The following is a 14015-nucleotide window of genomic DNA, read 5'->3' on the forward strand; positions in this document are numbered from 1 at the left end:
AAATATATCGCCCAAGATATCTTGCAAAATAAAATAACAAAACAAAAAAAAAAAAAAAAAGTAAAACAAGAATTCAAACGGTCAAAAACTCCACTCGCATGATCCACTCGCCCGGCTCGCTCCCTACTCCTTGACCGACGCCATCACGCTCTCAATCCACGGATACACCGATGCATTCGAAAACGGGTAGCCCATGTGCAGCTTGCCCGGGAAGAACCGCGCCTCCTTGGGCGACCCGTGGTCGAACAGCAGCAGCGAGTCCTCGATCGGCATCAGCCCGTCCTGCGTGCCGTTGATCAGCAGCAGCCGCGTCGACGGCTGGTCCAGGAGGCCCGTCGCGAGCAGGGAAAACTTGGCCTGCGCGCCCGCGACGTAGTCCTGCGCCGTCGCGAACCCGTGCTTGCGGGCCAGCGCGGGCGTCAGCTGGAACGGGTACTCGTGCCCGTCGGCGCGCGCCAGCCAGGCCGGCTCGAAAAAGTGGTGCACGCCCGCGCCCTGCGCCACGGACCCGGCGAGCTGCGCCCGGTGCGTGTGGGCGATGCGCACGGCGTAGTAGCCGCCCGCGCTGAGGCCCCACACCACGATGCGCCGCATGTCAAACACGCCGCTGAACGCCGCCATCCACGCAAACAGGCTGTCCCAGAGCCGCTCGGGACTCGTCGGGTCCGCCGGGTCCGCCGGGCAGTCCGCCGTGCCCGGGATCTCGAGCACCACGCTGGCCCAGCCGCGGGCCAAAAACTCGTCGCAGCGGCCCGTGTTGTCCGGCCGGTAGCCGTCGAGGCCCGTGAGCAGCACAATGACGGGGACCGGCCGCGGCGCCAGCGCCTCGGGCGGCAGCCGCAGGTACACGGGGATGGCGTCGCCTTCCACACTGTGTTCACTACCACTGCCGTCGTCGTGCACCCTGCGCCGGTGGATGTGCGGCACGAGCACCTCTTCGATGGGCACCTCCCACGTCTTGGCCGCCTTGAGGTACGCCGCCTTCTGTGCCGTCCATGCGCGCCACTTGACCTCGTCGTTGACGGTCGGCGCCGCCGTGATGTAGGGGAACCGGGCAATGCGGTAGATGGCGCAGGCTCGGAGGTAGAGGGCGGACGCCGCTTTGTGGGCCTCCTTGTCTTTGCCGTCGTCGCGTCCGTCGGCGGCCGCGAGCAGTTGGTCCGCCTGGGCCGTCAATGCCTCGGCGGTCGGGAAAAAGGCCTCCGTGTAGGCCGCCGACGTGCCGTCGTTGATGTCGTTGGCAATGAGGTGCGCGAAGATGGGCTCAAAGTCCTCGTACTGGCCGTCGTGGAACGGGTACACGCTCTGCGTGCACGGAAACTTCCACTTGGTCTCCCACAGCGCCTTGATGCCGCTGTGGTGCGGCATGCGCGCCTCAAACACCTCCTTGCCCATGATCCACGACCGCTCTGCTTCGGCGCGGCTGCTTCCACTGCTCGTACCGTTCACGGCACGGCTCTTGTCGCTCGCCGATGTATTGGACCACGTATTGGACCACATGTTGTCCGTTCACGTCCCCTGCTTGTACAGTTGGTATAGAAAAAGATGGTTTAGTTGCTGAAAGAGACCGTGCGGGTGACGGTGCGCTTCGTGAACTGAGCAGGCTTGCCAAACTGGTGGACGGGCGTGACCTTGGAGTTGCGGCGGCGGACAACGTCACGGCTTGTGTTGGTCTCGAGCTTGTCACGGGCCCTGCACGGGTGGTGGAGTTAGTTTATACTGTTGGCTTGCCATTGCGGCCGAGGCCAACTGCGAGTGAGAGTGAGAGTGCGAGTGAGAGTGCGAGTGAGATTGATTCTGCTGTGTATGTCGGGATAATACACGGCAGTCGAACACGACAGAGTCAAGGCGAGCATCCTAAAAACGGACAGGAAATCGGCAGGAAAACAAGGGAGGGTAGCACAACACCAAACGTACAGCAGACGGATGTAGCCCAGACGGATCTTGGCCAGCGCGTTGTTGCAGTGCGCCGTGAACTTTTCGTTTTCGTCGAGCGACTTGACCGATGCACGACGATTTTGCGCGTTCCAGTTCCAGTTCCAGGTCGAGTTCGAGTTTGCGTTTGCGTTTGCATCCGTGGGAAGGCTCGGGAAGGGCGTGGTGCCCTCGGCCGTATATGTACGCAGGCGAGGCGGCTCCATGGTGGCGGTTGCTGTTTGTTTGTGCGGGCGGAATAATAGAACGAACAGTATGGGACTGGGGTACACTGGTAAACCTGGCGGCCAGTCGGGCTAGTTGACGACAGAGTCGAACAATAGAGTGGTAATATAGGCGTTTCTGAGACCGGAGTCGTGGTGAGGATAAACAAAGGGGCTGCGCTAGAGGGTAGAGGGCGTGGGATGCAAAAGACAAAAATAGATGACGAGAAGGAGGAGAAGACGGAGACGAGATTAACGAGAGGTTCAGATCTGACGGCACGAGGCTCTCTTTTTCTTTGCACGACGCGGGAGCGGGATCTGGGTTGGGGATATCCGACGAGTGTGGAGGGCTGTGAGAACCCGAAAGTGCGGAAGCAGTCGATGGTCACAAAGAACAAGGAGGAGACGACAAAGGAGAAGAGAACAGAGCGAGGAGACAGAAGTGCACGCCACGACAGGATATATACCAGGCACAGTAAGTAGTGGGTCGACAGGCGTGCCAGTCGTTGTTTCCCCCGTCCAACAAAAGTTCCTTCCTTCCTTTTTGTCAAGTCGGGCTTTGTGTTTTCAGTCGTGTGGCAGGTGACATGTGGTTCGTCACTGCCCACAATGGGGTGTAATTACTGTGTAAGTGGTCGCTTCCTTCCAAAATACCCAAGGAGCACTGCCCAAAAGGGGAAGGAAGCACCCACAACCGACCGGGGCGGGAGACACGCTACACGCCAACCAAAAGCAATACGTCGTAAAGTGCAGCAAAATGCTAAAACATGCGAGAAAAAGACATGTGATTGTCCAGCATTGCGTGGCACGGGTGCGGCATAGTGCCTTGGCCCTTTAGACGGGCAGCCAGTGAGTGAGGGGAAGCGCCACCAAAGTACGACATACTACGAGCCAAGCCCAGACGCTAAACAGGCCAAACCCAGGCCTGAAAGAACCAAACGAACGGCAACAAAGCCCCAAAGGCGCTGGAAAATGCATGTCGCGTGGGGTTCGACGGATATCCGCAACCAATTGTGCGAGTGGGTTTGAAGGATCGCCGGAAGAAGACGCTTTGGGAAAGCGGGCAGCGGAATGAGAGGATGCGAGAAGGAGATGGAGACGTTGAGAGGAAACCAAGATGCGGGCAATCCAAGTATTGAGAGGTCTTCTTGTGCTGAAAACTGATGATCTCCGAGTAAAAAAAAGGAAGGGCAAGTGGGCAAATAACATCGGAAGGGTTCTCTTCCTTTCGGGTTGAGGAAAGGATCATCGCAGCTGGCGGGCTGAATGTCGTCTGCTGCATTTCGTCTGCTGCATGGCATACAGAGTCATTCTCCATCCTGTCTTCCCATGTGCTTGTACGAGGCCATTGACCACGACAACGGGGTGCAGTGGCCTATTGCTTGGATGGTGGTACATCGGATTTCCGGCCAATACTCCATGAAAACGAGGATGCCCAACACCAACAGACGTATACGACACTGCTGTGTACGAGACACGATGCAGTACCAAACGAGCGTCACCCAGTCCTGCCCTCAATACGAGTTGGGTACAAGACCCGTCGCCGGTCTTGGCCTGGTCGATTTATTGGCGCATTTTCGAGGCACACCAAATGGATGTGCCCTATGACGAGCAGTTTGACAAAGCATTACGGTAAATACTGCATTGGCCATGAACTACCGCTTCATTTTCAAGCACGCAAGCGGTTGCAATGTATTGCATACGGCGTAAAGAGTAACATGGGAAAATACGCTTGCGGCTGTATATTGATTGCCAATAGCCGAGTAGATCCGTCTCTGCATGACTCTGTCGACTCCTGCGAAGCCCGCCTCTAAATCGCCGCAAATGGAAGAAGACGTCTAGAAATATATTATATGCGAGACGAAGAACCCAAATCAAACACGTATGCTCGTGCGCCAAACCATCACGGTCGCTGTGTGTCAACAGAGGACCGGAGAAAATGCAAATAAATATAATAAAAATCAAAAGAATCGTGAGGTCGCCGTTCAATGACCTTGACCTTGCAAATCCACCCTCGCCACGGCCACTAGCAACGCCGCCATGCGCCACGAGGAGTGCCCTCGTCACGTATCCCTGCCGCCGTGGTAAAATCAGGCCTGTCCGCGGCGGCCTGCCTCAACTGAAGCAAAGCTCACAGCTTGTCTAGAGTGCGTCGAAGAGCAAAGAACCAAGTCAGCCGCATGCCAAGCTGCGGACGTGGTGCGGTGGGAGCAGGGGCAAAGGCAAAGGAACGGTCGGGGACGGGGGGTCTCTTATGTACTGGACTTGGCAGCAACGCCGTTGGTGTTGCCGGCCGTGTTGTAGTAGTGGGCCATCTCGAGGCCGGCGCGCCGGAAGCCGCACTTGACGTAGAAGCCCTCGTTGGCCTCGCTGCAGTCGAGGATCGTCTTGTAGCAGCCGACCTTCTCGGCGATGAAATCGAGCGCCTGGATGATGCGGAGACCCAGCTTCTTGCCCTGCTGGTCCTTGGCGACGGCAATGTCCTCGATGTGGCCGACAATGCCCAGGTTGTGGATGCTGAGAAGGGGGGAAGGGGGGGACACGGTTAGCAACGGACACGCATGCACAGTCTACCGTGTGCAGGGGGGTACACGTGTGGACTCACAACTTCCGCTCCACGACGAGCGCACCGGTGCCGACGACCTTGCCGACGGTGTCCTCGATGACGAGGACGTAGTAGGTGCCCTTCTGCTGGGCAAAGTAGTTGTAGCGCTCGACAAACGCGGCCTCGGTGATATCGCCGACCGTCGTCAGCACGCGCAGGCAGTCGAGAAAGCCAGTCGCAAAGTCGGTGGAGCGCAGCGAGCGGATGCGGTAGCCCTGGGGCAGCTGGGACGTGACCTCGGGGCTGACGAGGTCATCGCCAAAGAGGCCCTCGGTTGACATGGCGAAGACGGTGTGTGTGTGAAGAGGTGGGTAAAAGACAAAAGGCACGGATATGCGAGGAGAGGTCGGTCCGCGCGTGCTCGAAAAGGCGGCTGACCGCTGGTTGTCGGGAAAAAGAAGAGAGACAGAGGCGAGAGAAGGACAGAGAAGAGAAGCAAGAAAGAAGATTGATATTTGCCAGGAAGAGCTGGAGACGGCAGGTTCGTGATGTCGAGAAGGAAGGAACGACGGTCGGGTTCGAATCGGCTGAGGAAGGAGCGCGCGGGAAGCTATATTATCGTCGCGGGCAGGCGGAAAGGAGGGTGCAGTCGAGGAAGGAGCGACTGGGGTCTAGTGTATGGAGCAACGAGCGTGGGAGTCCGGCGAGAGTGACGGCAATGTGAATGCGAAGTGAGGCAGAAGCAAGAAGCAAGCGGGTGCACGACGATCTTTAAACAGAAAGGAGACAGCCGTAGCTCAAAAGCTAAAGGGAGAGAATAATCAAGAAGCCTTGGTTCGCCAATCCGCCCTTCGTACCGCAAATCCGCAAATCCCAGCAGGCATGTCTGTTCTTAGCACAGCAGGAACGATGGACGGGACCTCGCGACGGGGCCAAACAACCCAAATAATCCAAACAAGGTTTTGGCAAGAGCAACCCGCCTACCGTCCGCCTGCCGCGCAACGGCAAAAAGCGTGCGACGCAGCCAAAAGAATGAGCACTGCCCCACGGACCCCTGGGCTAGTGCTGTGACAGTGCTCGATAGGGCGAAGCTGGCAAGTTGGCCTTCTAAAAATACGAGCTTGCGGAATAAAGGTGAGCAACAGGGGAAAGGAAACAGCAGACCCAGAGAGAGCCTTGGTGGGGCTGGTCTGGGCAGGAACCAGCCTGGCGGCTGAAGCCAAAAATAAGCAAATCAGGGCCAGGCTGGGCGAGGCGTGCCAGGCTTCCAGGCCAACGGCGAATGACGACGCTATCTGGGACTGTGGTGAGATCTCACGCTTTCTTAAATTGGCAAGAAAGAAAAGGTCGTGGGCAGCATCCTCTTGCTGACCGACCGTGCCTCCGTTTCGACAGGTTCCAAAGGATTGTTTTGTTTCATAGAAATGGAAGGAAATCTGAGCATTGTTTGTAGTTTTTGTCTTTTCTTTTCTTTTCTTCTTATTTTTTTTTAAAAAAAAATGCATATAAAAGTAAAGACAAGTCAAAAATAATGATGAAATACCTTCAAACGATCAACTGCCAACATATCTTCAGTTTCCAAACCCCTGCATTCTTCTCAGCATCCTTCACAACTTCACACTTCACACCGGAATGTAGTCGATGTACTGCGACAAACTAGTTGCCGACGTCGTACAGCCGCCTGTTTGTGTACCACTGATCGTTGCACAAAGGTGTACGGAGTACGGACTACCTTTGTCCCTTGTTACCTCGCGTCTTGGGCCAGCTCGAGCCTCGATGAAAGATGCTCAGAAAGCAATGCCAAGAGCGACAGACCTTTTGCTCAGGACATGGAAGAATGTTATGAAAACTAGAGTGGCCAAGATGGGCAATGTCACTCAACGCTCGCTGATGTACACACGTGACCTCTCACCTGAGTGAATCGGCATCTTGCGTGTTAGTTGCCACTTTCCCAACAAGAAATGCCCCCCACTTGGGTCGGCGGCCTAGGGCCCCTGGAACACCCGCTGAAACAATATAGTGCGCTGTCACATGCTTCTGCCCTGAGTCCAGGTATTGGTCGCCCTTGCCCCTGGGGCCAAACACAACAAAAGCGTGCAAAGCGTTGAACAGACGAGAATTCCAGTCGATTTGCCTTCTTGGGCCTGTTGTCCTTTGTTGTTGTGCCCGACGCGACGCACTCGAACCTTGCCACACTGCCCGACAGGGACGAGGACGGGCCCGTCGCCTGCAAGACCGTTTGTCGTACAAGTCGACCGCGGTCCGCGCCTTTGGGGACCTTTGTGAGGCCAACCTTGATCAACGTACGTGTATGTGTACGCATACAATCTGCAGTTCAGATCTTGTTTCGATCGGGCCTGCACTACGAGTGGCACTACCGACATTGTCCACTTCCTCGGGGCTCTCAACACGTCTCGCCATTCTCCCATTGTACACAAAGAGACAAAGTACCTACGACAGAACGTTTGACTCCACCGGCTCCACGCGCGACCCATCGTGACATCATCTTCAGCGCGTGCTGAGTACATGAGTACACGCTGAAAGGCTCCAGAGCATGGCACGCCGGGCAGCGGCTATTTCAACACAAGGACACCTTTTCGATTGTTGATTGCCGTGTCTTGGCATCTCTCCAACGCTCCCACGCCGGCACAACAATGGAGACGGACCACGCCTCAGGCGAAGAAAAGGAGAACCGGAGCGACAAGGACAAAATGGACGGCAAAATGGACGGCAAAATGGACGGCAGCCACATCGCCCATCTCGCCACCGCCGACATGCACGGCCCGCCGCCGCCGGAGCTGGGTAGTCCGCTGCTTCCGCCGTCCATTGCACGCACCATCACCTTGGGCACCGGCACCATTCGCGGGGCCGTCCGCACGGCGCGCTCGGTCGGCCGCGTGCCCTTTTACGCGGCCCAGTACACGACGGCGGCGGGCATCGAGATTAGTCGCCGCGTGCTGGACGCGACGCTGGGCCAGACGGGCCGCAATCTGTGCGCACAGTGCGTCACCGTGGACCGGGGCGACGGTGATGGTGATGGCGATGGCGACGGACTGGGCGGGGACGCCGACCGCGCACGCATGGAGTCGGTCGTCCGGTCGACGTCCGAGGCGGCGCAACGCGGCTTCAACTACCTGCAGCTGGTGACGGCGGCCGGCTTTGAGCTGACCGGCAGCAGCGTGGCCACGCTCATGGACGCGTCCGAGGTGCTGCTCATGCTGCTCAACAACACACTGGGCTCGACCGAGTCGTCGCGGGCCCTGCGCAGCATACTTAAGTTTCTGTCGCAGGAGTTCCAGAACCCGGCCACGGGCCTACCCGGCGAGCGCGTCGGCATGCGCGATCTGCTCTGGGGCGTGTGCGGCCTCGTGTACCTGCAGTCGGTGTGCCGGCAGCAGGACGAGCAGCTGCGCGTCAGCCAGGCGCTCGAGACGGTTGTCTGGGACGTGGTCGTCCTGGACGGCCAGAGAGTCGACGTGCACGAGAGCAGCCTCTACGGCATGCACCGCGGCGCATACCAGCCGCTGCGCACCGAGCAGAAGGACAAGGGCCACATGGACGGCCACGTGGACGGCGCGGGCGACAACGAGGCCGACAGCGACGAACCCGACCGGGCCGAGTCTCTTATCCGGAGCCAAGTGCTGGCCGCCATATCGTCCGACGCCCGAATCACAGTGTCCACCACCACAACCAAGACGGTCACCGTCGACATCACCGGCAGCCAGCCGCCGCCGCCCATCGCACCACCACACGGCGTCGAGCTGGTCGAGCTGGGCCCGCTGCGGCCCTACCAAGACACCGTGGCCAGTTCGCATGCAGACCAGAGGCCGACGACATACCGCATTGTGTTCCGCATAACTATGGACGGCGAACAAACAGGACCCGACTCGCCAACGAGCCCGGCCCTCGAAAACACGATACGCAGAATTGAGCAGGTAGACGACTCGTCGTCCGACACACCAATGGAAAACGCCGGCATACCCTCGACGGAGAAGACGACTGCACCGACGACAGCCCCTATAGTTCCAACCAGCGAAGCCGTCCGCAGCAAGCCGTTGCCTGCCTCTCCGACCACGGCCACAAAGGGTGCCGGACATGCACGGTACCCTCTTGAGACGCTGCAGCCACAGCCATCTGTTGCCAACCAAAAGAAGGTTCGTCAGCCAGCGGCTGCTGTTGCTGCATCATCCACCCAGTCACGGACGTCTTCCAGCAGAACGCCCGTCGTTCCTGGCCGCCGCTCGTCGGGCCAGGCGACGACGACGACGACGACAGCATCTACGAAACCGGCGACAACAGCCACCGACAAGAAGGCGTCGGGCGGTATTCGTGCCGCATTCAAGAAACCCGCGCTTGGCAACCTGCTCCACAAGGAGCCACCGTCGTCAAACTCCCAGTCCAAGCCGGCAACCACAGAGACAGCATCGTCCACGCTGTCCTCGACGGCCCGCAAAAGCGCCACCACCCGGGCTCTCTCACCCCCTGCATCACTTGTGCTGCCGAACAAGAAGAGCAAGACGAACAGAGTCAAGGCCAGCGAAAAGGAAAAGGCCGACAATGCCACGGCCCCCAGCGCGCCGCCGTCGCGGACCAGCGCGGCGAGCAACAAAACCCAGCTCGTACGGACGCCGCTCACGTCCGGGGCCCTCTACCGACACGAATCGCCTCCGCTGCGCCCGCCAACGCCGGCCAGAGACAGCGACATGCCCCATGCCTACGGCAACGTCCACCACCGCAGAGGGAAGAGCGCCATTCCCGACGACCTCCGCTCGATTGCCTCGTTTGCCTCCTTGGCCTCGTCGCTCGCCGACAACATCTCCATCCACACGACGCAGCATGACACAGCACGTCCTGGCACCGCAACCAGCCCCAAGAGCCATCGATCACGGGCGCACCGCGGCAGCATCTACACGCTGCACACAAACGACTCTCAAGCGTCGCTGATCCTGTCGGCGTACGGCCCCGGTCGGAGGAGTTACATGGATTCGGGCGGCGGCGGCGCCGGCGGCGGCGCCGGCGGTCCACCTGGTGGCTTGGGAAGCGACGGGTATGGTCACGGTCCGGGGGGTCCTGCTGGCAAGAAGGGCCACCCGATGCGTCCCTTTGACATGCTGAACGAAGTGCGGCGCACCGGACGGGTTCCCGGCATGTTTCCCCAAGCCCCGCTGGCGCGCAACCTGCAGCGGTACATGCGCTTCTCGTCCGCCGCGTACGGACGGGACTTTCTGCGCGCGATGAGCATCACGTCCGCCACGTTTGGGCCCTACGACGGCAACGACCCGGACGGCCGCAAACAGCGCGACGCCCAGAACGTGCACCACGAACTCGTCTCGTACGCGCGGCACACGGGCGTGGCCCCCGCGGACATTCTCCTGGCCTCCTTCATCGACGTCAAGGGCGGGCCCGACGCGGCTGGCCTGACGCGCATGCCGCTCGTGCACTACATTGCGCTGGACCACGCGTCCAAGGCGGTCGTTCTGGCCTGCCGCGGCACGCTCGGCTTCGAGGACATTCTGGCCGACATGGCCTGCGAGTACGACGACCTCTATTGGCGGGGCCGCACGTACCAGGTGCACAAGGGCGTGCATGCCTCGGCCCGCCGCATTCTGTACGGGGGCGACGGCCGCGTCTTGGCCACGCTGCGCGACGCCCTGCTCACGCACCCCGACTACGGCCTGGTCCTCTGCGGCCACTCGCTGGGCGGTGCCGTCACGGCCTTGCTCGGCGTGATGCTCTCCGAGCCGCGGCCCGTCCACGGCGGCAGCGCGGGCAACGCATCTGGTGCGAATGGAAGCGCATCCGCATCAGCCTCCGAAACCGCATCCGCGGCGGCCTTGGGCCACTACTGCTTCCAGACCAAATCGGCGCCGCTTCGTCTCCTTGCGAGTGCTGCTGCTGGTCCTGGCACCAGTGGTTCCGCGAGCGCCAGCGCCAGCGCCAGCCGTGAGGTCCCCAGTCTGCCGCCGGGCCGGCCCGTGCACGTCTTTGCCTTTGGGCCCCCGGGCACCATGACGCCGGCCCTCAGCAAGATGACGCGCGGCCTGATTACGAGCGTCGTGCAGGGCAACGACCTGGTGCCCTACCTATCGCTCGGTGTGCTGCACGACCTGCAGGCCGTCGCCCTGGCGTTCAAGACGGACAAGAGTCACGCATCGGCGGAGCTGTGGAGCCGCATGTGGCACAAGATGCGCACCATGATGACGGAAAAGGTCTTTGGCAAGACAGCCGCGGCGGCCGCGGCAGCGGCAGCGGCAGCGCAGGCCGACAACGCCAAAGCAGCAGACTCCACCGGCGCGTCCACGCCCACAGCCGAGCCCGGCAGCGGGCCTGGCGTCGGCATGGAAGATGCCTGGGCCTACGCGGCGCTCAAGACGCTGCGCGTGAGCATGATGAGCCCCAAATTACTGCCGCCGGGCGAGGTGCTCGTGGTCGAGATGCAGCGCGTGCTGCAGCGGACGTCGTACGGTACGGGCACAGGCCCAGGCGGAGGCACCGGCGCGATGCTCATGGTCTTGCCGGCGCAGCGGGTCGTGTTCAAGCACGTGCGCGACGTCGAGGCGCGGTTCCGGGAGATCCAGTTCTCGCTGGCCGCGTTTACGGACCACAGTCCCGGGCGGTACGAAAAGGCACTGGACCAGCTGGTGGCCGGCGTGTGATGACGTGGGCGAAGGGAGGGAGGACTGGACAGGTTGGGTTGGCGAAATGTTTGGACGAGATACGAGTCTATCGAAGATGGAGACGACGCAATGAATGATACCCGAGAAAGGAGAATTTACGATATTTCCACAATAGACCTACGATAGCTACACGACACAAGATACACAAGATACAACATTATCCACATTTGGTAGAAGGCACGGTGCAAACGCGGACCACGGCCGACGGCCGGCCATCGACTGCCCGATGGCCCGCGCTCTGCATTTTCTAGGCGCCTCCATTGGATGGAAAAATTGCCGACAGGGGTTTTGGCTCCACGTCTTGTGTTAGCTGTCCTGCTAACGGCTCGGCACAGCCAACAGAGTGAACCGTGCAACGGAATAGTCAAACCTCGGCGCATTGGCCGCCGAGACTACTTTGAATTGCCGTGCCATTGCGTACTTGTGTACTTGTGTACTTGTGTACTTTTTTTTTGGTGTGTATTTTTAAAAGTCCATTTTTGCGGTAGATTCCATGTCCTTTGCCGGTACGCGCCTGTCTACGGCTTGTCCGGGAAGCCAAAGGGAATGCCAAACGGCGGGTACACAAACCGCTGCAGCTGGCCGTCCTTGGTCAGCTGGGCCGAGTACGCGTCGAGCGCCGCCACGTCCTCGGCGTCCAGGTCGACGACCGTCTTGTTGGCCTCGATGCGCGCGTCGCTGACCGACTTGGCCAGCACGGTGCTGCCGCGCGCCAGGTGGTAGCTCAGCAGCACGGTGGCGGGCGGGACGCTATGCTTGGCGGCGATGGCGACAACGGGCGCGGCCGTGAACAGCGGGCCGCCCGTGCTGCCAAAGGGGCTGTAGGCCATGACGTGGATGCCGCGCGCGCGGCAGAGGTCGACAATCTCCTGCTGGGGGAGGGCCGGGTGGTTCTCGATCTGGTTGACGGCGGGGACGACCGTGGCGACGGGGAGCAGTTCCTCGAGGTACTTTTTGCTGTACTGCCCGAGCGTTAGCGAGGGAACGAAGAAAAAGAAACAGAAGAAGAGAAGAAGAAGCAGAAACAGTGGAGAGACGAGCGTACGTTGGATACACCAATGGCCTTGGTCTTGCCGGTGGCGACGAGCGTCTCCATGTTCTTCCAGATCTGGATGTGGCTGTAGTCGCGGATGATGTCGCGCTCGCCGTTGGGCAGCTTGGGGAACCGGTCGTCGGAGCCCTCAGGGTTCATGAGAAGCGGCCAGTGCACGAGGTACAGGTCGACGTAGTCGAGGCCCAGGCTCTTGAGCGTCTTGTCCAGGCCCAGCTCGACGCGCGACGTGTAGGTGGCCCAGACCTTGGACACGACAAAGACGTCCTCGCGCTTGACGCCCTTGGCAAACGCCGCCCGGAGGCCCTGGCCGACCTCGTCCTCGTTGCCGTAGCAGTAGGCCCCGTCGACGAGGCGGTAGCCGTGGGTGAGGGCGTACTCGACGGCCGAGGCGACCTCGCCGGGTTTCGATTGCCAGGTACCTGAAAGGAGTCAGAGAGGGAAAGACTGACAATGCCGCAAGGCGTAGAAAGAAGGGTCAAGCATTGACCTACCCAGACCCAGCGCGGGTATCTCGGCCCCGGTGTTGAGCTTGAACGAGCGGTCGGTCATGGTGTCGGTGGTGTACCGTTGGTGGGAGAAGGGGAGACGAGCCGAACTGGTGAGAAAAGGGCCAGCGATGCGTGTATGGACCGAAAACAAGGATCGTGAGATGGAGCGTGAAGCAGTAAACCGACACATGCAAGAGAACGTTTATGGGGAAGGAAGACCAGAATGGACCAGAATGAGGCAGGAAGGAAAAAGGCGAGCTGGAGGAAGGAACCAAGGGAGTAGTAAAATAGGCGAAAATAAATAGTAAAATAAAATAGAAAATGAAAAGGCCGAAAACAGCCAAGAAAACGGCAGGAGCTCAACCGCAAAAAAACGGCGAGACCAAAGGTACAGGAAGCTACGATGGACGGGCCACGCGACGGAGGGGCCCCCAATTGCACCCACTCCTGCGGGTAAATACCCCCCGATGACGCCCAAAGGGGTCAAGATACGCTTGTAGAATGGGCTAGGGACTGCCAGACAGGACGCTATCGGCCGGTAGGTCACGACAGCCAGGGACAGATTTTAGCGGATGGTGCGCCTCTGCGGGCAACGTTCGGCGTCCGATACGTAGTTCGTCCAGGCCAAGCTGCCGCTAGTTCTTCCTCGCCCTCCAAATCGGGAGTCGGGGGAAGCTGCGCCAGAGTGGCCGAGAAGAGGGACTGGACAATGGACGAGACGTTGTGGTTAGGGAACATCTTGGGGCACTCTCTCCAACCCAAACTCGCACTACCAGACGATGGTGAGGCAGCGAAAAGATGCGTCTCGAACTTTGTCGATTTCGAGCAGGGTATAAGTCAGATGAAGTGGCTGTGAGCTTACAAGATTGTGGCTCTATATACGCATGAATTCAGTAAACATACACTTGTGCGACATCCATACTAGCAAGTTGGCTGTCTTTATCGGCTCGCGGAGCTCGCACAGACGCAAACGACGCCATCTGCACTAGTCCGTGATGGTAGGATCTGGCGATGATGGGCACAGCGGCACCACGACACAACAAAAACGGAAGTGGTACCGACTTCCGGGGCTAGCGACGCTACGGGAAACGCCCGATGAACACAAAGCGTGTG

General features: G+C 59.7%; 5 protein-coding genes across 5 annotated transcripts; 1 reads left to right on the forward strand and 4 right to left on the reverse strand.

The window, feature by feature from the left end:
- Positions 1-123: 123 nt before the first annotated feature.
- SPSK_06293 (uncharacterized protein) lies at positions 124-1500 on the reverse strand (the record flags this gene model as incomplete). Its single annotated transcript, XM_016732999.1, has 1 exon — positions 124-1500. The coding sequence occupies one exon, from the start codon at positions 1498-1500 to the stop codon at positions 124-126; it is 1377 nt and encodes a 458-aa protein (XP_016592301.1).
- Positions 1501-1550: 50 nt separating this feature from the next.
- On the reverse strand, positions 1551-2141 carry SPSK_06644 (uncharacterized protein; the record flags this gene model as incomplete). The annotated part of the gene is made up of 2 exons (XM_016733345.1): positions 1551-1692; positions 1918-2141. The coding sequence occupies 2 exons, from the start codon at positions 2139-2141 to the stop codon at positions 1551-1553; spliced, it is 366 nt and encodes a 121-aa protein (XP_016592302.1).
- Positions 2142-4390: 2249 nt separating this feature from the next.
- Positions 4391-5024, reverse strand: SPSK_06630 (glucosamine-phosphate N-acetyltransferase; the record flags this gene model as incomplete). Its single annotated transcript, XM_016733332.1, has 2 exons — positions 4391-4655; positions 4744-5024. 2 exons carry the CDS (start codon positions 5022-5024, stop codon positions 4391-4393), a joined length of 546 nt encoding a protein of 181 aa, XP_016592303.1.
- A 2313-nt stretch (positions 5025-7337) lies between these two features.
- Positions 7338-11339, forward strand: SPSK_05844 (uncharacterized protein; the record flags this gene model as incomplete). The annotated part of the gene is made up of 1 exon (XM_016732553.1): positions 7338-11339. One exon carries the CDS (start codon positions 7338-7340, stop codon positions 11337-11339), a length of 4002 nt encoding a protein of 1333 aa, XP_016592304.1.
- Positions 11340-11878: 539 nt separating this feature from the next.
- Positions 11879-12963, reverse strand: SPSK_06425 (uncharacterized protein; the record flags this gene model as incomplete). The annotated part of the gene is made up of 3 exons (XM_016733131.1): positions 11879-12322; positions 12406-12833; positions 12906-12963. 3 exons carry the CDS (start codon positions 12961-12963, stop codon positions 11879-11881), a joined length of 930 nt encoding a protein of 309 aa, XP_016592305.1.
- Between the last annotated feature and the right edge of the window lie 1052 nt (positions 12964-14015).

The sequence above is a fragment of the Sporothrix schenckii genome, assembly GCF_000961545.1.
Source record: "Sporothrix schenckii 1099-18 chromosome Unknown Cont38, whole genome shotgun sequence".
In the NCBI taxonomy this organism is placed as follows: Eukaryota; Fungi; Ascomycota; class Sordariomycetes; order Ophiostomatales; family Ophiostomataceae; genus Sporothrix; species Sporothrix schenckii.